We start from the raw sequence: 26,025 nt of genomic DNA on the forward strand, positions 1-26,025 counted from the left end.
TGGCTTTGATTCACTGAAGATGCAAATTCGCCCAATTCTAGATATATAGCAAAGAGATAGAAACAGAATGGACGTCTCTTCCTGTTTTATTTTCCTCCTCCAGTGTGATGGCAATAGATCAAAATCAGTCTTTTTTGTTAGGGTGGGAAGGGACTTCAAATCTATATGAGCTGTTTGATTTCACCCCCAATCAGTATATTGTGTGTGTATAATAATGGATCTTCATTATTACAGATAGTTTGTCACAATCTACATGCCAGTGCTGATGAACACATGTATGATAGTCAATAAAGCTGCTTAATCTTTGAACGAATAAACCCTGATTAAGAAGCCCACCTTTGGATCCCTGTGATTTTGACAAGACTTTTTGCATTCATATGTTTTATTAATTGCATATTCTGTGAACAGAAGAGGTCTCATTTTGTACATCAACAGTGGTTTCAAAACATGTTGTTGCCTTTACTAACAGTCAGGTTGCCCGGGAGTAGAACCTACGTTCACCCACACACCTATGAGGACCCCAATCAAGCTGTTCGAGACTTTGCAAAGGAAATTGATGCGTCTTGCATTCGTATTGAGAGAGTCATAGGGGCCGGTAAGTAAACTACACATCATATAAAGGGTAGAATCTAGCAAGGAAAAAAGGGCAGTTCGTTTCATCTGATGTCTAGCTCAATGTGTAGGATCCGAACAGACGACTTTTATCTCCTTCCTGTACCACAGTACCAAGCCTGTACCAACCTATGTCTTGCTCAGTACCAAGCCTGTATCACCCTGTCTTGCTCAGTACCAAGCCTGTATCACCCTGTCTTGCTCAGTACCAAGCCTGTACCACCCTGTCTTGCTCAGTACCATGCTTGTAACACCCTGTCTTGCTCAGTACCAAGCCTGTATCACCCTGTCTTGCTCAGTACCAAGCCTGTAACACCCTGTCTTGCTCAGTACCAAGCTTGTACCACCCTACTGATGTGTCTATTTTTCACTTAAGCCTGGATAATGAGTCTTGACGGGCTATTTGAACATACAGGGTAACACCACTATGATCCCGCCCTCACTTGACGCCTTCACACATGTATACTTTCCAGCAGGAATGGCTGGACAGACAATAGGAACAGGAATCTTGGCTGATCTTCCCACCCCTGTTCCAGGGGTGCCAAAACCAATTTAAGTGGCCCAGCTGCTGCCCTGGCTGATACCAGCTGACTTCAGCAAAGGAAATTGATTTCTAAATGTAGCTTGGTCTCTGTGGGTCTGAACTATTCAGCTTGTTGGTACTTTAGTTTAAACAGCTGTGCTACGATTTCTGTTGCATTGTAAAAGCTGAGGATTCTGCACAAATTTTGAGAGAGAGAGATTGATTGAGGGAGGGAGAAGGGGCATAATCAGGTAAAGTCAGACTATAAGACTTACCCCAGAGACCTATTTTTAAATATCTGCCAAGACACAGACATTAATTAGAACTGTCCTTTTGATGAATTCTCAGATTGACAGCATAACACATTAAGTCCTATTCCCACAATGGACACCATCTTAATGCGAATGGAGTCAGTGATGTATAACCAATAGATTATGATGATTTCTTGAAATACTCTGACTTTACTGATTAACATAGTGCATTATATTTTAATGAGAAGGAAATCGCTCTGTTTTTTATGTGACCAGGTGAATTTGGGGAGGTTTGCAGTGGGCGTTTAAAGTTACCTGGGAAGAGAGAGATCTACGTGGCCATCAAGAGCCTGAAAGCTGGCTACTCAGAGAAGCAGCGCAGAGATTTCCTGAGCGAAGCGAGCATTATGGGACAGTTTGACAACCCCAATATAATCCGCCTGGAAGGGGTGGTTACAAAATGTAGGTATTTCTAACAGAATCACGTTTCATAGAATATTAATTCCCCAGTTTTGGAGGTTTGCTTTTCAGCAGTATGCCCGAGATTGTAGACAGAAAGTTCTGGTTTTTTAAATTATTAATGTATCTAGTGTCTGGGAGTGTGACTGGTTTGAGACTTGCATGGAAAAAGCTTCTTTCAGTTGAGACAAATCAACATTATAAATTGCAAGAATGAGACCCCTGACTTCAAGTAATTTACTTGGATTTGAGCACTCTGTACTACATAACACTCACTTAAAAGGGGATTACAATGTCTTTCGGGAACATTTGGAACAGCCAGGAACCACCTGCTCAATATACTGCACTGCCATACCCCCGTGTTAGCAGCTGCACTTTAAATGCTCCATCTGCTGCATATCAGCTTGGTTTTGTTCTCCTTCCCTTTTCTGTCAGTTTGTTTCCCTCCCCTGCACTGGCTCCTTACTTTGGTGTGGGCCCCACGGGCTACTGGGTAGATTCTGGGATCTCAACTGAGTGGCCGCTCTTCACACATGAGCCTAAATAGTGAGGGTCAGCAGGGATATTCAATTATTGGGGTGGGGTGGGGGAGTATCTCAGCAAAGCCCAAACTTACCTTCACCTCATGTCCACACATCCAGCAAGGGTCACTGATAGAAGTTAGCAACCAGTGGTCCCTTTCCTAACCTAGTGGCATTGAGGTCAGTGGTAGCACCCCTACTGTTGCTGTGGTTAAGTTCATTCAACTCAGTATAGCATGTAAGCATTAAAACTTTATTTTTGTTCAAATTGAAATGTCACAAGACTAGGAGCAGCAGACAAGATGACATTATATCATGGTCACATTCGAAGCTGCCCGATCAATAGCAGGTTCTGCAGGGCAGGATTGGTCATTCCATTGCTCTGCTAGGGACATGTGGTGCATATTAATTGCTGGCTGAAAATGGCCACCATAACAATAGCAGAACCACACCAATAAAAGGTTTTAAAAGGTATTTTATTACTTTATCTAAAAGGTATGGTGCACAGAGAGTTTACTTTGGACAGTTTTGAACTTCAACCCTTTCAGAACCATTTTGAAATGGATTCCTTGTTATATACCTGTTTAAAAATTGGATGTTGGACTTACATTTTGATATTTGTGAATGCATTGTTTGAAGGATGTGGCCTTTAAGAATTGTCATTGGAATATTTCATAAAATTCGTAAAAGTCATGAAGGAACGAGTAGCTTTGGACCTCAGACTCAGAGAATCTAACATTTGAATTGTCCGAAATTAGTTGCTGGTTGTTTAACACTCCACGAATACACCAGAGCCATGGATACTTGTTCACTGCTAAATCAACATACACCCACTACTATGCCACCAAGCAGAAGATGCATACCTTCCTCTTCCCTCCCCCAAATAAGTTGCCAGGGCCCAGAGACATGCCAATCCTCCTCGTCCGCAATGACCAGCAGGAAGAAACCTCTGTCACAAATGAAAACAATATGTATTGCCCGAGACTTTTTGAAGCCACAAACAGCCACTTTGGAGTAGTGCTTCTCATTCATCATCTCATAATAATTTTATCTGCTCATAGCGGTCGTCTTACTGTGTTCAGTGGCCATACTGACCTTTAAAACTGAAAATGGCCACCACAACAATAGCAGAACCAGACCAATAAAGGTTTTAAAAGTACAATATTACTTTATCTAAAAGGTATGGTGCAGAGAGAGTTTACTTTGGACAGTTTTGAACTTCAACCCTTTCAGAACCGTTTTGAAATGGATTCCTTACACGTCCTCCCACTGCAAGACAAAGCTCCTATACCACAAAACACATTTGCAATTGTTCATAAAATATGGTTCATCGTTAATTAATATTGCACTTCAATCTTTTTTTTAGGGTTGGTTAGTTTGAGCATTACTGAATATTTATTTTCCGTGTACTGATTAATGAACTGTAAATAGATTACAGGGTCAGTCTCAGAGACCTTTTGGCATGCGGATCAAAACAGTCGTCATTTCGGCTCGGCTTTGAATATGTAATTCTGATTAACATTAACAATTCAGACAAACACAGCTAATTAAATGGATTGAACTTTGTCACATTATCATGAATATTCAATTGAAGACCTAGATTAAGAAGCACATTTAAAAGGATGAAGAAGCATACATCTTCTGAAAAGATTATAAATGTCCCACAGAAAGGTTTACTGTGTTCGGGCAATAAAATTAGATTGTTTTTTATTAACAATTTGCAGATTTGAAGCTTTCAAAGTGACAAAGCAAGGTTATCCCTAAGTGAAAATTTTGAAATTTGCTTTATCAGTACCCCAGTCCCTCTCCTTCATGCATTGTTTAAAGAGGGAGTCAGACCATCAGATTCATTTATAAAATTAGATATAGTTCTGAACGATTTGGAGGGTATTGACACCTGTTAAAGTATAAGAGCACGGAAAGTGTGGAACAAGGAAAGTTTAGTTGACCTGTCAAGTCCACCCCTCCCACAGACTATAATCTCCCCCATGCATGGACTTAATCTCTTAAGAGAAGAGTCTGCAAAATATCTCCCTGACGTCCAAAACCAACCGGGGCTCCAAAATATCAATCCCTCCCCGTCAGTCTGCCTTGAAAAACAGAAAATGCTGGAATTTTTCAGCATCCGTAACTGGAAAAGACAGGTTAATGGTTTGGATCAATTCCAAACAGTTGCATCTGAAACACTAACTGTTCTTTTCTCTTTAGGATACTGATGCATTTTTAGCAATTCCTGCTTTTCTTTCAGATTTCCGACATTTCTCGTTTTTAATTCTACTTTTAAACACTGGCTGGTTGTTTCCTCAGATCTCTTGGGTCTTGTGGTCCAGGCATGGGTGGAGTTAAGGTCGATGGATTTGGGGGAGGGAGAGGGAACAGTTGAAGTCCAGCTATGGCCAACTTGGCACAGCAGAGTAACAATGATGTTCTCCAGTGCAACATTACCATCACGTCAGACCCAAAATGGCAACGCGATTATGATGAGGAATTTAAAAGTTAAGTGAGTAAATTATTGGCAGTCGGTTTTGGCCCATTGATGACATAGAAAATCGGCCAACCTCAAAGTGATTGGGGGCGGGGTCATGACTCCTCCGACCCGCCACTGCCTCCACCACTGAGTCCAGGAACCACTGTGATCCATTTACCCTTCAAGATGCTTCACTTCCTTTAGAAACCAAGATGTGGAGATGCCGGTGATGGACTGGGGTTGACAATTGTAAACAATTTTACAACACCAAGTTATAGTCCAGCAATTTTATTTTAAATTCACAAGCTTTCGGAGGCTTCCTCCTTCGTCAGGTGAACGATGTGAAAATGAGCAATAAAGACCAGGGGTTGGGAGGAGGGGCAAAAACCAAATCAGCCAGGGTCCCTACTCCGGATTGCTATCCATTGACTAGCAAGCGTACATGTCAGCTGAGAGCCGAATCAGTTCTCAGCCGTGATGTTAATATAATTAAACAGCTTGTCAAAACTCGGGGTAGATTTTTAAAACTTGATATCTGGGCGTCCATTATAGAAACTGCCAAAGTGAAAAATCGGGCGGATTCTATTCTGGACGGATGATCCGCAACACCAGGGCGGCAAGTTGAAAATCTACCCCATTGTCTCGACTTAAGCATTGAGAATGACCAGCTGGGCAAGACACAATAAGCTGGTCAGTGCCTATGGAATTGTGCCCAATGTTAGTCAGCGCCTTCAGGAGAGAAGAAAATGGGAGGAGGAAGATTTTTTTTTTATCAAGTATGTTCCTCGACAGTGGGGGAAAATTTCCTTTAAGCGTTAAGTGTTTGCTGCGGTATAAACATAGCGGGAAGATTTCCCCTGACCACTATTTCTAGTGAAACCACGAATAGGCTTTTTAGAACACTTTAAATGAGAAAGGACATCTTCCTGCAGTCCATTCCCCGTGAACATTAGCCAAATTTTGAGGCAGATGAGGTGCAGCATTGAAATTGTTAGCTGCCTAATCTCAAGACTGTTGCTAATGATCTCAAACTCCACAGTTGTACTTGGTATGAAGCAATGGAGCATGAAATCATTAGCACTGGTTGTGAACAAACCAATTCTACACTACTAATGATCATAATGTGATATTTCAGTGGAATTTTCTCATGCTCCTGTCTATTTAGATTGCTCAATATTGTAAAGCAGAGTCTAAGCTCACAGGAAATGTATCAATTCACAGTATTACTAAATGGCTTAAACGTTATAATACTTTATTCCCAGTAGCATGTATTTTGCAATTCAGTCCTTTAGCACTATTTACAAAGAGACACTAGAAACCAAAGCATGAGAACTTGCTTTCTAATCTAGCCAAGTACCCTTTTTCATCTGCTGACCTGAAGCCATTGACTCATGCTGGTGTCCAGTTGCACAGGAACCAGGAACCCTCTGATTCCTTGCCCAAGTATCCATTGCTCAAGTGTGAGCCCAGGGTGTCAGCTGGCCATTTGACAATACGGGTATGGTGACATCCAAATCTCACCAAATGTGCAACCTCTTTTCAATGGCAAAAATCCTAGCTGCTCTTTCCTCTCCTTAATCCAGGGCCACTGAGGCCATACGTAACGACTAATTCATTGACTCTTCCGCCCCTCTTGAAAGAAATCTTGCAAAATGCGATTGGTTTAGAGAATTTGGGGACAAAATTGAACAACGCCAGTAGCGTAAAACAGGCTGATGGGGAAGCGGCAGTCCGTTGTACGGCCCGCCCAATGGAAGAGAAAATCGAGCGCTATGTAAAGTGGGCTGCCAATTCACTATCACCTCCTTTTGCGCAACTGCTGGTGACCAATTTCACCCCATTAAAAGGCAAAAAAATGTGACCTACAATAATATGCTAACATATGTAGATTGACATGCAATTATATATATTGACCTGGATTAATACAATATCAATGTCAGTCCTTTTCACAAACATTAGACACTTCAAATTAAGCCAGTTTAATTTAACGAGAAATAATTTTTAAAAATGTGGTGCCCAGGGCAATATATTTAAACGGCAACTTTGACCAGATAAGTGATTAATTCCACGCAGAGTAACAGGCAAGGCAATGTTGACAATTCAGATCAATTGTGATGATAAAACCTGCATTTAATGGCCATCCTGCCTTAAAGAAGTCATTTGGAAAACTCTTCATGCCGGCTTGCTTGTCATTCTACACCAGCCTCAATACATGAGTTCCGGATACAGCTTTTGTCTGCCGGTTAATATATGCAGGAATCAATAGTCATTTGCCACCAAGGTCAGAGTTCAATAAATTTGCATAGACATGTTTGAGAATTCTCAGTTTATTCTCTCACAGAGACATAATCTTAGTCTGCTGTTTTAAAAAAGGATTGTGTCATCTAAATATCCTGACTGGTGGTAGCCATTTCGGGCATATTTATGATGTGGGCAAGAGCTGAGGGTGTTGCCTTTAGGAAGTTTCTCTTAACATCTTGAAAAGATTCCTAATTGCACAGCCATTTTATAAGAAGCAGTGTTATTTTTTTTCTTGCAAGACAGAAAACTGATTGCTGTGAATTGAGGGGATAAATGCTTTACATCAACATTGTGTTCTGTGAGGGAGGAACTGGTGAAAGCAGCCCTTTAAATAGTTGTTAAAGTTTAAAACAACGTCAAAGTACATTGTATATTTATTGCTTGAATTTCATAGCAGAATGCTAGTGTCATTTTTAGCGTTATTCTCAGTGAATCTTCTCTGGAGATTGGTAACAAGTGTCAGCCTTGGCTCAATGGTAGCACTCGCCTCCGAGTCAGAAGGATGTGGGTTCAAACCCCACTCGAGACTTGAGCACGTAATCCAGGCTGACACTCCAGTGCAGTACTGAGGGAGTACCATACTACTGGAAGTGCCGTTTGTCAAATGAGACAAAAAACCAAGGCCAGTGCTGCCGTAAAAGATCCCATGGCTCCATTCGAAGAAGAGCAGGGGAGTTCTGTCCGGTGTCCCGGCCAATATTTATCCCTCAACCAATACCAAAAACAGATGATCTGATCATTAACTCATTGCTGTTTGTGGGACCTGGCAAATTGACTGCCGCATTTCCTACATTACAACACTGACGATACTTCAAAAAGTACTTCATTGCTAGTAAAGCGCTATGGGACGTCCTGAGATCGTGGAAGGTGCTCTATAAATACAAATCCTTTCTTTCTATCCAGTGCACTCAATGAGTGGTCAGTTGACAAAGATAAAAATACACGGGGCATTCCATTCAAGCCTTCCCACTACCTGCCTTGTACCAAAATTGTGCCCAGTATGTGCCACACATTTTGTTGTTGCAACTCCCAAGCTGTTGATGAAACTTCTGCCTGCTACTAACAAAAGCTGCTGCTGCCTTCACTTGGCTTAATTTGCCCATCAAAGCAGCTTCCTGACTTTAGCCACTATCAATCACCAATAATTCTATGGAGTCACAAGTTAGACTTGCGTGTAGTGTGATGACCAATGTGCCAGCCATTCAAGATTCTGTCAAAGTAGTGACTACCCTAGGATCAAGGTGTTCCTCCTATACAACCATCATGAATTGTGTTCTACTTTCTAATTTCTAATAAGATTGTAACTGGAGGAAATCTCTTCTCGTTGCTATTTGTAGTGAAGTCATACGCACGTTCGTTATGCTTGTATTTACAATTGGAAAATCCCCCAACCACCCGTACCCCCAATATCACCACCACTGCACACCTCTGGATTTTAGCATTTTGTTCCCCTTGAGTACTGAGGCCCCTCCCATTTCATGAATTGTGTTGTGTTACATCAGATAGCAAGAAACCAACTATCTCAGGTTTAAAACTTCAGGTTTAGGTCAGCCCAAGTCAAATTAGCCAAACTCATTCAATGCCAAACCAAACTGAGTATTATCCCCCAGCTTCCACAACTTCCATGAACTAAAATGGCCCAAAACACCGAACTTTCAATCACTGTGTTTAATGCAACATTTTAAAGCCTTTTGTCCTACATAGCTACCCCAAATGCAAAAACAAACATGTCTCCTGAAGATGGCTTCCATCTTACAAGTTTCTTGTGACGTGCCCTTAAAATATGCTCCAAGATCCCAGATAGTAGAGTGAATTTTCCACAAAGGGTGTTCCTGGTCTGTGTACATACTGCTCTGTACAGCCATCGTTCTAGACTTCGACCCAACAGGTTTAACAGGTTCTCAAGTGAAGTTATTGAGAACTTGCCAAGCTAGCTGCTCTTGGCAACAGGCAAGATTCCCCATGGACAATCAAAGACAGATGTTCCAGGATCCCGAATGACACTTTGGTGGCCTCCCGCATCCAACTTTACCCAGATTGCAGCATTCATGTGGAACAAAAGACATGGAGACATAGTTTATTTATTGATCTAAGCTACACAAAACAAATGCAATTATACAATATTTTCCATAAGACGATAAGGGATAGGAGCAGGAGTAGGCCATTCGGCCCCTCAAACCTGCTCCACCATTTAATGAGATCGTGGCTGATCTGACTTATACCTCAACTCCACTTTCCCGCCCTTTCCCCATATCCTTTGATTCCCTTGCTGATCAAAAATTTGTCTAACTCAGCCTTGAATGTATTCAATGACTCAGCCTCCACAGCTTTTTGGGGTAAAGAATTCCAAAGATTCACAACCCTCTGGGAGAAGAAATTCCTCCTCATTTCCATCTTAAACGGGCGACCCCTTATTCTGAGACTATGCCCCCTAGTTTTAGATTCCCCCATGAGGGGTAACATCCTCTCAGCATCTACCCTATCGAGTCCCCTCAGAATCTTGTATGTTTCTATTGCAGGCAATTGGGACTAGCTTAGTGGTATAAACTGGGCGACATGGACATGTTGGGCCGAAGGGCCTGTTTCCATGTTGTAACTTCTATGATTCTAAGATCTCCTCTCATTCTTCCAAACTGCAATGAGTATAGACCCAACCTGTTCAATCTTTCCTCATAAGACAACCCTTCCATACCCAGAATCAACCTAGTGAACCTTCTCTGAACTGCCTCCAATGCAAATATGTCCTTCCTTAAATAAGGGCACCAGTACTGTACGCAGTACTCTAGGTGTGGTCTCACCAGCACCCTGTACAGTTGTAGCATGACTGCCCTGCTTTTATACTCCATCCCCCTAGAAATAAAGGCCAATATTCTGTTTGCCTTCCGGATTACCTGCTGCACCTGTATGTTGACTTTTTTTGTTTCATGTACAAGAACATCAAGATCCTTCTGTACAGCAGCATTTTGTAGTATTTCTCCATTCAAATAATATTTTGCTTTTTTATTTTTCCTCCCAAAGTGGATGTCTTCACATTTTCCCACATTATAATCCATCTGTCAAATTTTTACCAATTCGTTTAACCTGTCAATATCCCTTGGCAGACACTTTGTGTCCTCATCACAACTTGCTTTTCCCCCTATCTTTATAGCATCAGCAAATTTGGCCACAAGACACTCTGCTCCTTCATCCAAGTCATTGATATATATTGTAATTAGTTGAGGCCCCAGCACTGATCCCTGCGGCACCCTGCTAGTTACAGATTGCCATTTTGAAAATGACCCTTTTATCCCGACTCTTTGTTTTCTGTTAGTTATCCAATCCTCTATCCATGCCATTATATTACCCCCAAAACCATGAGCTCTTGTGCAGTAATCTTTTATGTGGCACCTTATCGAATGCCTTTTGGAAATCCAAATATATTGCATCCATTGGTTCCCCTTTATCCACCCTGCCTGTTACTTCCTCAAAGAACTCTAATAAATTTGTCAGACATGATTTCCCCTTCATAAAACCATGTTGACTCTCCTTGATTGTATTATGAGTCTCCAAATGTCCTGCTTCTGCTTCCTTAATAATGGATTCTAGCATTTTCCCAATAGCAGATGTTAGGCTAACTGGTCTATAGTTACCTGCTTTCTGTCTCACTCCCTTCTTGAATAGGGGTGTTACGTTTGCGGTTTTCCAATCCGCTGGGACCTTTCCAGAATCTAGTGAATTCTGGAAGATTACAACCAATGCATCCACTATCTCTGTAGCCACTTCCTTTAAGACCCTCGGATGCAAGCCATCAGGTCCAGGGGACTTGTCAGCCTTTATACCCATTAGTTTATCTAATATTTTTTCTCTAGTGATAGTGATTGTTTTTAGTTCCTCCCTCCCCTTTGCAATAGAAATTGGAAAGATGGCCTATAAATGTTAGAAAAGGACCAAAATAGGAGTTTTAAGGGCAAGTTTCAGTCCTAATCCAATCCAATCAGAAAAGCTCAATTACATTAGTTTCAATTTTCAGGTCTGAATTGTTGTTTGTTTCCTGTGTAGAAATTACATTTTTATACAATTTTTCATGCGGAACAGTAGTTAATTTAAAGTCACATAATCAGATCCCCCTGAGGGCTCACTGAGTTTATTCAGTGAGTCCCTGAGACACAAAGATCCCAGGTTTTATCTCTAGTCTGCTGAACAAGCTGATCTTCGTAGGGACACTGCAATTTTTCTCAATTGCTCTTAGTTAGGGAATGGAAAATCAGCTAGAGTTATTGATTGCCTGATCGCTATCCAACATTGGGGGAGAGAAAGATCAGGCTTGGCTGTGATGCCCCCTCCCATAGCCAGGAATAGCCTTCTGATATTGTAAAGGCTGACATATGACTAATGACCACTTGGGTGAGGTACGACTGGTAGCCATGCAAAGTAGATGAATTAAGAAATCAATGCCTTCAGGAGTGGAAAGGAGGGAAGAAATTAATGAGAGGGGAAGAAAAAAACATAACCTGATTGGTGTTGGTACATTCTTGCATTCTACAAACTTAATTTCATTTTGAAGAAAATTTAACCCATTTTTAAAGGCATAAACATTAAACTATCCATTGAGATCTATCATGTGGAAATATACTGGTCCTGTTTTGGATCAGCAAATCTCAAGCTAATTAATTGAATGCACTATTGTTTTCTATTTTAGTTAGCCCTCTCTTTTCTATTTAAAATGTTTATATTCTTACAATACAGCCACAATTTTACAGTTTAGAAATACTGAAATACGAAGAGAATATTTTTTCTTCTCTTACATTATTCTGCTTTTTTTTCCCATTTGCCACTATGTCACTTGTGCTCAGCAGTCTGTGCCTTTGATCAATGGCAAGTGATGCACTTGTACCAGGTGAAATGAAGATTTGCCCTTTTTTCCCCTAAAGCCCCAATAAGGAAAATTCACTTCCTTCTGGCATTACATATAGAGGCCAGAGTGAGAAGTTATCGAATTCTATTTAACTGAGGCAAGTTGAAGTGGGACTTGAAGTTATTAAGTTCTGGTTGGGCCTCAGGCTCAGGAACCTTACAGTGGAACTTTGTTTGCTTCAGAACAAATAAAACAGAGGAAATTTGCTATCATGTTCACTAATCTTTTTTGTTCCTGAGATTTGTGAGGGATAATTTGGAAGACTATGCATATTCCCCTCAGTTAGAAGACTCTTAACCTATGCTCTCAAAACTGAAGTTCATATTCAAAGTTTGGTAGACCTGCTGCTGGAGGGGGTTGAGTTCGAGGAATGTATCACACGCACCGTACAGGAACTAACATTGACATCGCACAACATGCATTCCACGTGGGAGCTGCACACCATTTGTACGTGAAATGTATGTAATCTGTAAAGGAGGTGTGGCCCATTTATATAGCACCTAAACCTATATGAAATCTTACTACAAATGTTTGTCCTGCTCTTAAATACCATCTGCTCTGTTATAACTGGTATCCAGTTTCATCAAATTCATAGCATTTATATGCCAGAGATATACATGAGCCATAAGTAAAGAGAGAAAGACTTGCATTTATATAGCACTTTCCACAACCTCAGGATGTCCCAAAGCACTTTACAGCCAATGAAATACTTTTTGAAGTGTAGTCACTATTGTAATGTAGGAAACCTGGCAGCCAATTTGCGCACAGTAGGGTCCCACAAACAACAATGATTTGGAGATTTTTTTTTATAGATATTGGTTGAGGGATAAATATTGGCCAATATATAAATATAAGTAACAATGAATAAGCAGGCAACTTTTACCCAGTATGCAAGGGAGTGATTTTCTGAGTTTGCATCGAAAATCTTGCCCGTGGCCGTGCATACCAGGAAATCTTAGGCGCGCTGCCCACAACTTTTCATCCATTAAAGTCAGCAAACGGGCAATTGTGGGCTGCGCACCTCCCATGTGCCAACATGCACTGCCAGTGACCCAGGCTCCCTGCTAGCAGCACAAACTTAGAGGATCGGGCATGTAGTGTATGAAATTACAGTGTAGCAATGGTCTTTGAAGAACTGCCCACTTGACTAGATGGAGTAGAGCATGTGAACTTGGCAAGCCTCACCACACCCCCCTCCCAACTCTGAGTTGAGAACATGGCAGCTCTTCTTGGGAGTCTGGCTATGTTGCAGCATCAAAGGGTGCAGGTTCTTCCTGCCCCTCAATAAATAGAACGTGCTTGTGACGATGTACTTTCAGGGACAGGAGAGGCGGGAGAGGATGTTAATCAGTCGCACTTTCTGCTGTTATGTATTTCTATTACATCAATTGGCTTTGCTGGTAATAACATTGCTCCCATCAGCTATGCCTGCTCGTGGAATGTACTACCTACCCAAAATGTAATTTGAGCCCATGCAGACATAGGCGAATAATAATGAACAGTATACAGTTAGCCTAACTTAATCAGTGGATTAAGTTACATTGAAATGTTATATCCATATCATAAAGTTATATATAGTGCAGTGAAATCTACTGTATCAGCAGTGTTTGAATGAATCACTTCCTATGTAGAAATATGAATACAGTCAGGAAATGCTGTCTCTGCTGTTCAGTGGTGCATATAATCGTGACTGATGAAAAATTCAATTGAATTTCAGCAAGCCAGAAGCGCAGCCGCTGTCGAGCTGGGAGTTATTCCTATCACACAGGCCGCTGGCACAGACTGATTTTCCAACAGTTTCCCTTAGAATGAACTTGCAATGACTGCCCATCCTTATACCAGCTGAGATGCCAGATCGATCTCACAGCTCCCCACTTAGAGCTCCATTCATATTGAAGGTAGCGGCCAAGCCTGGAGAATGCATAAATTCGATCGGCTGTTTCATCAATCACCGTGATAACTATGTCACAGAATGTAACCTCAAGCATCGAACCTTTCAATCTTTTCCTGCTTTGTAAGGGAGCTGGACAAGAGGCTAATGGATATTTAATTTATAGGAGAAGCAGCAGATTTGGTTCATTTTTTATATAAAAAAAGGAGAAGGAAGGTTCATCGCTTAAAACTGGTGGTTCACTTTATGAGATGCATACCCACCATTACCTCCGACGTGAGCCTAAACCTGAGATTCCTGCTGTCTTGCTTTGTGCTTATTGACCTTCCTTGGTTCTGACATAAACCTAGCATTATTGGCCCCGGATTCAGGAAATGAGAGCAATCTATCATGGCTGACAGAGTCTTTATTTACTAAGCAATAGTTAGACCACTATTTCTTGTAAATTTAGCTGTAACATTGTACTTAGATTCCTGCACCTGCTATCCTTCCTGTCTTTATAAAGATGTATTAGTAAAGAACTTAGAGTGGATAAGGTATTGATTCATTTCTGCCTCAGATTTCATTCTGTTGTAAAATAGCATCAAGGCTGGTCTTGATAATGTGGAAATTACCGAATTATTTTAACCCAACACTAACATAGAACTGAATTTGATTTTGTAACTGCAAGAAATGCTGGAGCATACAGCTGACCACTCAGCATCTGAAAGACAAAGAGCAATTAATATTTCAGGTGCAACCTTTCATCAAAACCCTTCCAATGAAGGGTTAAACGAACTTTCCCTTTCAGATGTTTTTATTGTATTTCCAGCATTCACAGTATTTTTTTCTTCACCTCATCAGTTTTATAATAAAAATTTAGAGAATAGAATCATAACAGCACAGAAGAAGGCCATTCAGCCCATCATGCCTGTGCCAGGTCTTTGAAAGACCAATTAGTCCCACTCCCCTGCTCTTTCCCCATAGCCCTGCAGTTTTTTCCTTTTCAAGTACATATCCCATTCCCTTTTGAAAGTTACTATTGAATCAGCTTCCGCCACCCTTTCAGGCAGTGCATTCCAGATCACAACAACTCGCTGCGTAAAAAAAATTCTCCTCCTCTCCCCTCTGGTTCTTTTGCCAATTATCATAAATCTGTGTCCTCTAGTTACCAACCCTCCCGCCAGTTGAAACAGTTTATCCTTATTTACACTATCAAAACCCCTCATAATTTTGAACACCGCTATTAAATTTCGCTTTAACCTTCTCTGCTCGAAGAAGAACAAATCAGAAATACCTTGCACATTTCAACCTTGCAGTGTGATACTCAGGAATGCAAAGAATATCTTCAATGAAAGGGTTAGCTCAGAAATCGCATAGATGCTGGTGTCGTTTATGCTCGTTGTGTCACTATTCATTTGGTATTTATTGTTAAGCAAAGACAGCAGGACATTAAGATTTAAAATACAATTTCTGGCAGGGCATTAGGGGAGGCACTTTATCAATGTTTACTATTTTTCATTTTAATGATGACGGCAGAGCTGATTTATTTATTTTTGCTGAAGCATTAGATAATTGGTAATATTATTTATTACCTTAGAATCAGATTCTGTTTTCGTTGTTAGAACAATAATAATCTTAAGGTAATGGATCGCAATATAACTCTGCCTGATATAATGTACATTACCTCACTAATAGAAAAGAAACACTTAAAACACCTTCTGACATACCACAGTCTCACACCATACTCTCAGTATGGTTTTCTCTCCAATAGGGTACAACATGAAGAAATTCTGACTCTGATATGCCAGAATTTGTCATACAAATATATTGTTTATGATTAATATATATATAATGTACCTACTCCCTAATACACTCTTCACTATCATATTTTATAATATACCATGACCTTAGTTATAATATTCACTATTTATGAACCTGACGATTTGAGTAACTAACTCTATGTGCTATGCCTCTCTAAAGCATTATCTCACATTATACAATCTCAGATGTGCACTGCTTGTACAGCCCATACATGGTATAAATCAGATTGCGTACTATTTGGGACAATACAGCTTTAAATCTGCAACTAACTGCCCATATTTTATTATATATCTATCTGGGAAATATACTTAAAAAGAATACAAATCCTAATGCCTACATAACAACAGTGACTATACTTTTTGACGGCATGAAAGGCACTGTATAAACGCGAGTTCTTCTTTAAATACAGTAGGAGAACGGTAAAATTTAAACACGTGTTATTTGGCCTAAACATTGATACAGCAGCTTGAAAAACCTGAGCAAGGCCACTTGTTAGTCTCTGGTAGTTTTTGAAAAGTGAGGAGTTGACCTATTTGTAAATAAACCTTTAATACATGGATCTTTTAAAGAGGATCACCTTCATGAAAAAGTATTTCGGGAAACCCTTTTCATGTGTGTATAAGCACTCGGCACAAGTGACATATATCATATCAAAATGCAAGATCATTTCACGATGCAACACCATTATATTTGAAATGAAATACAACTCTTCTGCCTCTTCCCAACTAAACATTTGCCAAATGTACTTTCATTAAGAAAACGCCCCTTTAAGCATTTTGTTTGGTACTGGTTTCATATTTCACTTCAACAAAAGGTATGCTATTCTTTCATCAACAGTGCTTTGTAAAATGTTAACCGGATTTAACGTTTTTGCTGCTTCTTTTCTGCAAAAAATGTAAATTTAATTGACGTAGGCAGTGTGGTGGCAGATTGCATTAGGACCCCAAGCAATGCCACACGGTGATGTGATATATGCAGATACAGAGGGGACTTAAAATGCTGACCTTCTGGTGGTGAGTAGAGGAAAAATCTTCAACCAAAGGGAAGGACGGTCACTTTGGGCAACTCTAGCACAGCTCCTCACAGGCTGACTCTAGAGAAGCATCAACAGAGACCCAGGAGTAGTTGCTCGCCTCCCCTTTTGATTCGAAGGTGATTCACGGCATTTGGACACCCACGACAAGGGGAAGGAAAAAATGGTTTAAACTGAAAGTGTCTTCTAAGACAAATAAAAAGTTTGCCATTTTATTTTTGCTTTGCCTTCTACTTGTGTCACTAATAAGGCATCTGATACGACTGTGCTCACGGGAAATAACTAATCCTGTATAAATAGAACATTGAGATAAAAATAAATAAGTTGACATTAGGATTCAGCTCCAAAAAGCTCGGATTGTCAAATCCATTGAAAACATGACTGAATTGATTGGGTAAGAATGATCTTTTCTCGGAGCAAGCTATTCTCCAAATAGATAATAAAATTAAAATTAAACTAACAAATTGTCGTCTTGATCCTAATATTAATTTCAGTACTTCAGGTTATGTTGGAAGTTAGCTAGTTGTACTCAGTTTGGTCAAAACATAACCAAAAATCTCAGATTGTTCATCCAGTCCATATTTGAAATGCAATAAGGACCACAATAGCGCTCAGCTAAATTTAGCAACATCTTAAAATAGAACCAGATCTGATTCTTTAAATAAGAGGGACGATTTTACAAGTCCGGATTTCCAGCAGGGAGCTTTGCTTCCCTGGAAGTGCGTATTGGGAATCAGCAGGTGCACTCCCACAATTTTCTCTCCGTTCATTTTAATAGACGGAAAATCACGCAGAAGGAACCTGAAAATTCCTGACCCGCACTTCTGGCAAACGAAGCTCCCCCCTGACAGCTTTCATTCGTAACATCGGCCCCATGTGGTCTCAAAAAAATAATCCAGCAAAGCAGTTGGCTTGATTATTGATTCTAGGACAACATCCTCTGACCTTGAGACGGCTTCTTGAAGCAATACCTCTTCCTGATGCACTGTTAGTAGGAAAGTACTGGGCTATTTAATAACCCTATAAATATTTACAGCCTTTCAAAAACCTTGATATATTTATTTTACGTTCTTTTCACACCTCTCTTGAATGCAAAATGAGGAAAGATAAGATTAGATGGCCAAGGACAGTATATGGCACAGATAAATCAACCATTTCACTCTTTGCGCTACACTATGCAGGAGATAAGTGATGTCTGAAGAATAATGAAGAAGTCAGATGCTCTGTTTCGACGGTTTCCTGAAACCTGTGGTTGATGCGTTGACATTGTGTTTTCCCGGTGTGAAGTCGTCAGGGTATTTTAATAATTTGTAAGTGCAGGTGCTCTGCGGCCTTAGTGTAGCAGCTGACATATTGAAATGAGGTAATGGTCCTCATCTGGGCCTCCCTTCACTGCATGCGCCTTTGATTGGGCCAATCCATCAAGCCCATCTTCCCCAGGCTCACAAATAACGTAGACAGGAGCTCATTAACATTCATGATTTTATGGACATAAGAATTCTCAGTAGATTGCCAAGTCTAATTATCTGCTGACATTTATTGAAAGCTTTGATTAGTGCATATTGTAATGAATAGAAAGTATGTGGTAGACGACCAGGAAAGGAAGCCAAGTTGCACTGTTGTCTTTGTAAGACGGTGTCACAGAATGAATACAGGAGACTTCATCAGTATTTGCTATTGTCTTGATGCAAGTCAGATGGCGAATGAATATAAGGCAGAAATGACTTGCTGTTAATTCATTGTTTTATCTTTGTCTTGGTAGTTGTAAGATGGTCACAAATGATCCTCCCATAACCACTGCCTGAAGATACTGTGGAGAATTGTATCATGAACTAATGAATGAAGATTCAGTTGTTTCATATGTGCAGAAATGATTAGAAACACTTAACTACTTCCATCAACCAGGGAGGCTGAATCTGTGGTTGATAGCTGTCACTTGAATGTATCTAGTATTTCCTAAGCTCCTCGGGATGAGCTCTGAATTGTATTCTGAGTCTGAGTTGATCGCAACTGCCAATCAGGATTTATTCAGACAAAAATCAACACTTTATTTCAAATCGCATGTACTGTTGCTTTAAGAAAACAATGCCAGACATATTCACTGGCACCTTTCTTAAAATTTTAGCTCATTCTGCAATTGCATGCTACCATCTTGGCAATGCTTGCCACTGGGCAATGCTTCCAGGTGGCAGCTGGGAGGGAGTAATTAACGAGGACTTTAAATAAAATTTATCTGTGCACTCGACTTTCTGTTTGGTGCGTTCCACTTACATGATGGCCTAGTAACTGTCTATCCAAGGTGTCCAATTTTGTGGTGGTCCAGTGATTATGCACTCAGAAAATCATAGCAATCTTGGCTGACCATCCGTCTGGAGTAGTCATCACTCTGGCAGACTTTAAGGAGCAAAAACTAATCAGTTTTCCTTGCAGTCTAGTGAGAACTATCTCTTGATGTTAGTTGTTTTCCTGGCAGTTTAGGGGAGGGAGGTAATCTATCCAAGACATCTATCTCCCTGGTGGTTTAAAGAGGCTCTCTTCAGTTGTGCACTGTTGATATTTTGATTTTCCAGTTTTGGATTTGAACCATCTAAATTTTACAAGCTTATGTTATAACTCTAATCTGATCAAAATCCTTTTCCAAATTAATCCCTTTTCTGAGTCTTAAAGCAATCATTTCTATGTATATATTTTATGATTTTAAATTTTGTTATGAAATTATCTGTTGACATGTGATCCCTTTTGGAGTTTAATATTTTTTACTAGAGCTTGATACCTGCATGTTTAACCTGGTTTCTCAGAACCTCTTAATATTGTTCTGCACTGTAACTGATGACAACCTGGAGCAGGAGTGTGAAAATGATGTCATCTAATTGGATAGCGATGAATAAGGGCTTTAAATAATGCTCATCCATACACTTGACTTTTGTGTTCTGTGCATTGTTTATATGATGGTCTAGTAGTAACTTTCTATCCAAAATGTCCTTTTCTATAATGGGCCATGATTATGCACTCAGGAAATCGGATTTTCAGACAAATCCAAACCAATTGAGGCAAATAACCCAATTCTGTACGTAAGTATGTGGAATGAGAAAGGGCAATCAATCCCATTCCCGTTGTCAACCTTGTCTCAGGGTAGCACTCTCACCTCTGAGTTAGATGTTGTGGATTCAAGCCCCAGTCCAGAGACATGAGCAAAAAAAAAATCTAGGCTGACACTCCAGTACAGTATTGAGGGAGTGCTGCACTGTCAGAGGTACCGCCTTTTGAATGAGATGTTAAACCGAGGCCCCATCTGCCCTCTCAGGTGGACATAAAAGATTATTTGAGGAAGAGCAGGGAAGTTGACCTGGCCAACATTTATCCCTCAACCATCATCACTAAAACAGATTATCCAGTCATTTATCTCATTGATGTTTCTGGGCTATTGCTGTGTACAAATTGGCTGCTGCATTTGTCTACATTACAACAGTCATTAGACCTTAGAAGTATTTCATTGGTTATGAAGCATTTTCGGATGTCCTGAGGATGTGAAAGGTATTGTGTAAATGCAGGGTTTTTTTTTACATATCTTTGTAGAGCATATACAATTTGCGCATTTGTCTTCAGAATGAGACAACCAACCATAACTAAAAATTCCAAGATAAAAGCTCTGTGAAATTTCTCTGTCAACTAGCATAAGGCACATTGATAGCAATCAAATAAATCTGGCAATTTCAACAGATGAGCCAAGGATAGCAGATGTGCTTTAACATGGATTTATGCAAGGTAATGTAAGTTGGAACAGAAGTATGAAACATCTGCCAGAATATTTTTACCCAATTGTCCCTCAAAATATGGTACGACTGGATCTGTCATATACTGGATGGCCAATGGACAATATACTAGCCAATTGGACATTATAAAAGCATCAAAAGTATCCAAATTGTACAGGTTGCTAAGATGATTTTTTTTAAATGATGGAATACTAATTTTCTGCCACTAGATGTCACTGGCATAATAATCCCTTCCATCACATTTACAAAGCAAGCAAAATAAAACTGGAGACGAGCTACCATTACTTGACTAACATTGTCCCTACATTAGCACCTTGAATCCAAAATTAGGCTCCTGAAACTTTAAATGTGCTCCTAAGGGTGGAATTTCTACGGAAGTTCTCCCGATCATCTGCCGTACTCTGGCAGAAGATCTACAGAAACGATTACACCATTTCTCCAGGGTTTCTGCGGATCATCCAAAGTTACAGCGGGCGATCGGGAAAACCCCGGTGGAAATTCAATCCCCTAATTTCAGAATCTTAAATCTAATAGTGAATATGATATTTTAGAAACATAGAAACATAGAAAATAGGAGCAGGAGTAGGCCATTCGGCCCTTCAAGCCTGCTCTGCCATTCAGTATGATCATGGCTGATCCTCTATGTCAATACCATATTCCTGCTCTCTCCCCATACCCCATAATGCCTTTTGTGTCTAGAAATCTATCTAGCTCCTTCTTAAATCTATATAGTGACTTGGCCTCCACAGCCTTCTGTGGTAGAGAATTCCACAGGTTCACCACCCTCCGAGTGAAGAAATTTCTCCTCATCTCAGTCCTAAATGTCCGACCCCGTATCCTGAGACTGTGACCCCTCGTTCTGGACCCCCCAGCCAAGGGAAACATCCTCCCTGCATCCAGTCTGTCTAGCCCTGTCAGAATTTTATGTTTCAATGAGATCCCCTCTCATTCCTCTAAACTCAAGTGAATTTTGAATCTAAAAAAGTGGTATTGTGTTGCCAGGTTAAGTGTTAAAGGATATAAAACTCAGATAATACCAGTAAATGCTTAATAACCGGTGCAGATACAGCGAACGACCCAATGTCTCTTGCATGTCAAGAGTATTTTGAATTTAAATGTTTAACACAATGAACTGGTATTTAATATTAATACTCTTATTGATACCCAACAAGACCTCAATTAGGGTTACTGAAGTCCAGTAGGTAGGTACAAATGCAAAGCGGAACATGAATCCTGTTGATGCCAGTAGTTTTTATACCATGGCAGAGGAATTCCGCCAGAGGGTTTTATGAACAGGTCTTCATTTCAAGTCCATAAATGACTTCGGTGATGCTCTGTGACCCAGTATTGCTTAGGGCCATTAACATCGCTACAACTTGACATTTTATTTGTGTCTCAAACCAGAAATAGATAGGGGTGTAAACTTTGTGCGGATATCTGACAAAAATTGTCCTGCTCTTTAGATCTGTAATACAGCCCATTCTTTTGTAGGCTTCAGGATTACGTGATCACAATGTCACTTAGAGCCTCATCTCTTGATAAATCCCTGCTCGACATCATTAATTCTGTACGTAATCTGGCGAGTACTGGGAGCATGGAATGTGATTATGCAATTTCACTGACTTACAAGAAAATGAGCCCAGACTCTCATTTCGCACAACTTTATATTCACTGCTCTTTTCTCCCTCCTTTAGGCAAACCTGTAATGATAATAACTGAGTACATGGAGAATGGATCTCTCGACTCATTTCTGAGGGTAGGGCCTGCTTTATAATTAATACTGTGGCACTTGTTATTATTGAAGCGAATATGATTCTCCCAAAGGAGAGGCTAGACTTTGCCTAGGTACTTAAAACAAATGAAGGTGAATCGTTACAAGCAAATCTATTTCCTGTTTCATTTTCTCATCAAGAAGGACTTGTGAATATGCATACACTTTGCCCTCCCAGCCACCGAGCTTCTTTTCTGAAAGCTGCATGACATTGGCTTATGTCGATACTCTATTATAACTGTTAACTATTTTCCACGTCGTTGCAAGTAGTGAAATTATCTCGAAGGCAGCATGAAATGAATCCGTTCTGGGCTCCTTTCCTCCCTCGTAGAAGTTGCTTTTATTCACGTAATGATTGCTGCCTTGTAATTGCCCAGCAACAAAAAAAGCAATGGATGATTGGAAATGGAGGGAGAAACACACTGGCATTACTTGCCAGCATAATTCTGCTTTTCGCCTATTAGGTGGTTGTGTCCAGTTCTGTTTTGCGTTGTTTTCTTTGTGTGTATTCTGCTGTCATGAGAAGCTCCACCCAGTTTCACAACGGACAACAGGTCAGAAAGGTGCTCAGACTGTGAAAGGCACTCAGACTGCGAAAGGCAACCTAAGAGCCACCCAATTAATTTAAGATGCAAGTATGGCTGTACAACAGTCCTCCACACCCTGCCAAGCTAAAATAGCAACGGAATTATGCTAGCAAGTAATGCCAGTTTGTTTCTCCCTCCATTTCCAATCATCCATTGCTTTTTTTCTCTGGTTTCCTGCTATCGATTCTTTGCCAGCTCTTTAATATCAAAGGCAGACACTGTTTAAACTTCAAATAAAATGTCTTGATGAACAAGTATTTAGGCAGATTTTGTACAGTGATTTAAAAAGAATCTGCACTTTGCTCTAACAACCAAAGGGTTATGGAAAAAATGTTGCTCAGTGAGAGTGTAAGCTGGCAATGGGAGGGCAGGAGCAAGATTTTAAGCACTAGAATTTAGGAGTGAGGCCTGTGTGCCCGTTTAGTGGCATCCAAAACTAGTCTCAGATCAAGATGTGAGGTCTTTGTCAGCCAACCTGGAGTCAACCTACAATGGTTGAATTTATGTCATGTAGCACCCAGAACAGATATTGGATTCAGTAACATTAGAATGTGAGTCCAAGGTCTTTTTGGGATACTACATGAGGTATGAGACTCGTCCACCTCAGTTTAGGGGTGAAGAGAGTCCTAGAGGGTATTCTGAGGGACAGGATCTACAGGCATTTGGAGAGGCAGGGACTGATTAGGAACAGTCAGCATGGTTTTGTGAGAGGAAAATCATGTCTCACGAATTTGATTGAGTTTTTTGAAGGGGTAACCAAGAAGATAGATGAGGGCTGTGCAGTAGACGTGGTCTACATGGACTTCAGCAAAGCCTTTGACAAGGTACCGCATGGTAGGTTGTTACATAAGGTTAAATCTCATGGGATCCAAGGTGAGGTAGCCAATTGGATACAAAATTAGCTTGACGACAGAAGACAGAGGGTGGTTGTAGAGGGTTGTTTTTCAAACTGGAGGCCTGTGTCCAGCGGTGTGCCTCAGGGATCGGTGCTGGGTCCGCTGTTATTTGTTATTTATATTAATGATTTGGGTGAGAATTTAGGAGGCATGGTTAGTAAGTTTGCAGATGACACCAAGATTGGTGGCATTGTGGACAGTGAAGAAGGTTATCTAGGATTGCAACGGGATCTTGATAAATTGGGCCAGTGGGCCGATGAATGGCAGATGGAGTTTAATTTAGATAAATGTGAGGTGATGCATTTTGGTAGATCGAATCGGGCCAGGACCTACTCCGTTAATGGTAGGGCGTTGGGGAGAGTTATAGAACAAAGAGATCTAGGAGTACAGGTTCATAGCTCCTTGAAAGTGGAGTCACAGGTGGATAGGGTGGTGAAGAAGGCATTCGGCATGCTTGGTTTCATTGGTCAGAACATTGAATGCAGGAGTTGGGATGTCTTGTTGAAGTTGTACAGGGCATTGGTGAGGCCACACTTGGAATACTGTGTACAGTTCTGGTCACCCTATTATAGAAAGGATATTATTAAACTAGAAAGAGTGCAAAAAAGATTTGCTAGGATGCTACCGGGACTTGATGGTTTGACTTATAGGGAGAGGTTAGACAGACTGGGACTTTTTTCCCTGGAGAGTAGGAGGTTAAGGGGTGATCTTATAGAAGTCTATAAAATAATGAGGGGCATAGATAAGGTAGATAGTCAAAATCTTTTCCCAAAGGTAGAGGAGTCTATAACGAGGGGGCACAGATTTAAGGTGAGAGGGGAGAGATACAAAAGGGTCCAGAGGGGCAATTTTTTCACTCAAAGGGTGGTGAGTGTCTGGAATGAGCTGCCAGAGGCAGTAGTAGAGGCGGGTACAATTTTGTCTTTTAAAAAGCATTTGGACAGTTACATGGGTAAGATGGGTATAGAGGGATATGGGCCAAGTGCAGGAAATTGGGACTAGCTTAGTGGTATAAACTGGGCGACATGGACATGTTGGGCCGAAGGACCTGTTTCCATGTTGTAACTTCTATGATTCTATGATTCTAATAATCGTAGTCACTTACCGAAGCTAGGGGATGAATGTGGGGGGGGGGGGGGGGAAAGGGGTCCAAGGCCTCTGCCCATTCAAGTTTTCTTGTCTCATTTGGGGAAGGGGAGATCGCCAGAATTTCTGGTATGCTCAGGTTTGTTTATCTCAGTTGGTAGGCTTATACTTTAAATCTCAGGAGTTGCAGACATCTCTAAGAAGATTACCTTGTTCGCTGTCTTAGACTATGTTGTAGGAAGCAAGGTTGACTACCACAAAAGAAAATCTCAATCTAAGATGTAAAGGACAGCACTGTAATTTAAATAATGGAATTTGATTCTTGTATTAATCTTAAATATCACAAAATAATGTGCTTTTGAGCTTAAATCAGCATAATTCAGTACTATTTCATATGCAAGACTTATTAGCTGAGTAATGATTATTGATTTTGTAATTTATTCATGAATGAAAATTGATCAATGGTTTCTCATTGATTCAGTATCATCACATGAAATTAGTTTATGTATTTTCATTGACAAAGTAGTTTCAAGGACGATTCATAGAATGCATTCGAGATGGTTTCTTAGAACAATACGTCATGGAACCAACCAGGGAACAGATTATTTTAGATCTTGTCCTGTGTAATGAGACAGGGTTAATTAGTAATCTCATAGTAAGGGATGCTCTGGGGAAGAGCGATCATAATATGATAGAATTTCACATTGAGTTCGAGAGTGACGTGCTTAAGTCCGAAACAAGAGTCTTAAACTTAAACAAAGCTAATTACATAGGTATGAGGGGCGAGTTGGCTAAGGTTGATTGGGAAATTAAATTAAAAGATATGACGGTAGATAAGCAATGGTAAACATTTAATGAAATATTTAATAATTCTCAACAAATATACATTCCATTGAGAAATAAAAACTCCACAGGAAAAGTGATCATTTCATGGCTAACTAAAGAAGTTAAGGATAGTATTAGACTAAAAGAAGAGGCTTATAATGTTACCAAGAAGAGTAGTAAGCCTGAGGATTGGGAGAGTTTTAGAAACCTGCAAAGGATGACCAAAAAAGACAATATGAAAGTAAACCAGCAAAAAATATAAAAACAGATTGTAAGAGCTTCTACAAGTATATAAAAAGGAAGATATTAGCGAAAGTAAATGTGGGTCCCTT

General features: G+C 40.3%; 1 protein-coding gene across 1 annotated transcript in view; it reads left to right on the top strand.

The window, feature by feature from the left end:
* LOC137331602 (ephrin type-A receptor 3-like) overlaps nucleotides 1-26,025 on the top strand; it is a 245,296-nt gene that overhangs the window by 204,218 nt on the left and 15,053 nt on the right. The window contains exons 9-11 of the mRNA XM_067995509.1: nucleotides 470-595; nucleotides 1,663-1,848; nucleotides 22,223-22,284. Coding sequence (XP_067851610.1) covers nucleotides 470-595; nucleotides 1,663-1,848; nucleotides 22,223-22,284 — 374 coding nt within the window. The remainder of the gene's footprint in view (nucleotides 1-469; nucleotides 596-1,662; nucleotides 1,849-22,222; nucleotides 22,285-26,025) is intronic.

This window comes from Heptranchias perlo, chromosome 13 (genome assembly GCF_035084215.1).
Source record: "Heptranchias perlo isolate sHepPer1 chromosome 13, sHepPer1.hap1, whole genome shotgun sequence".
NCBI lineage: Eukaryota > Metazoa > Chordata > Chondrichthyes > Hexanchiformes > Hexanchidae > Heptranchias > Heptranchias perlo.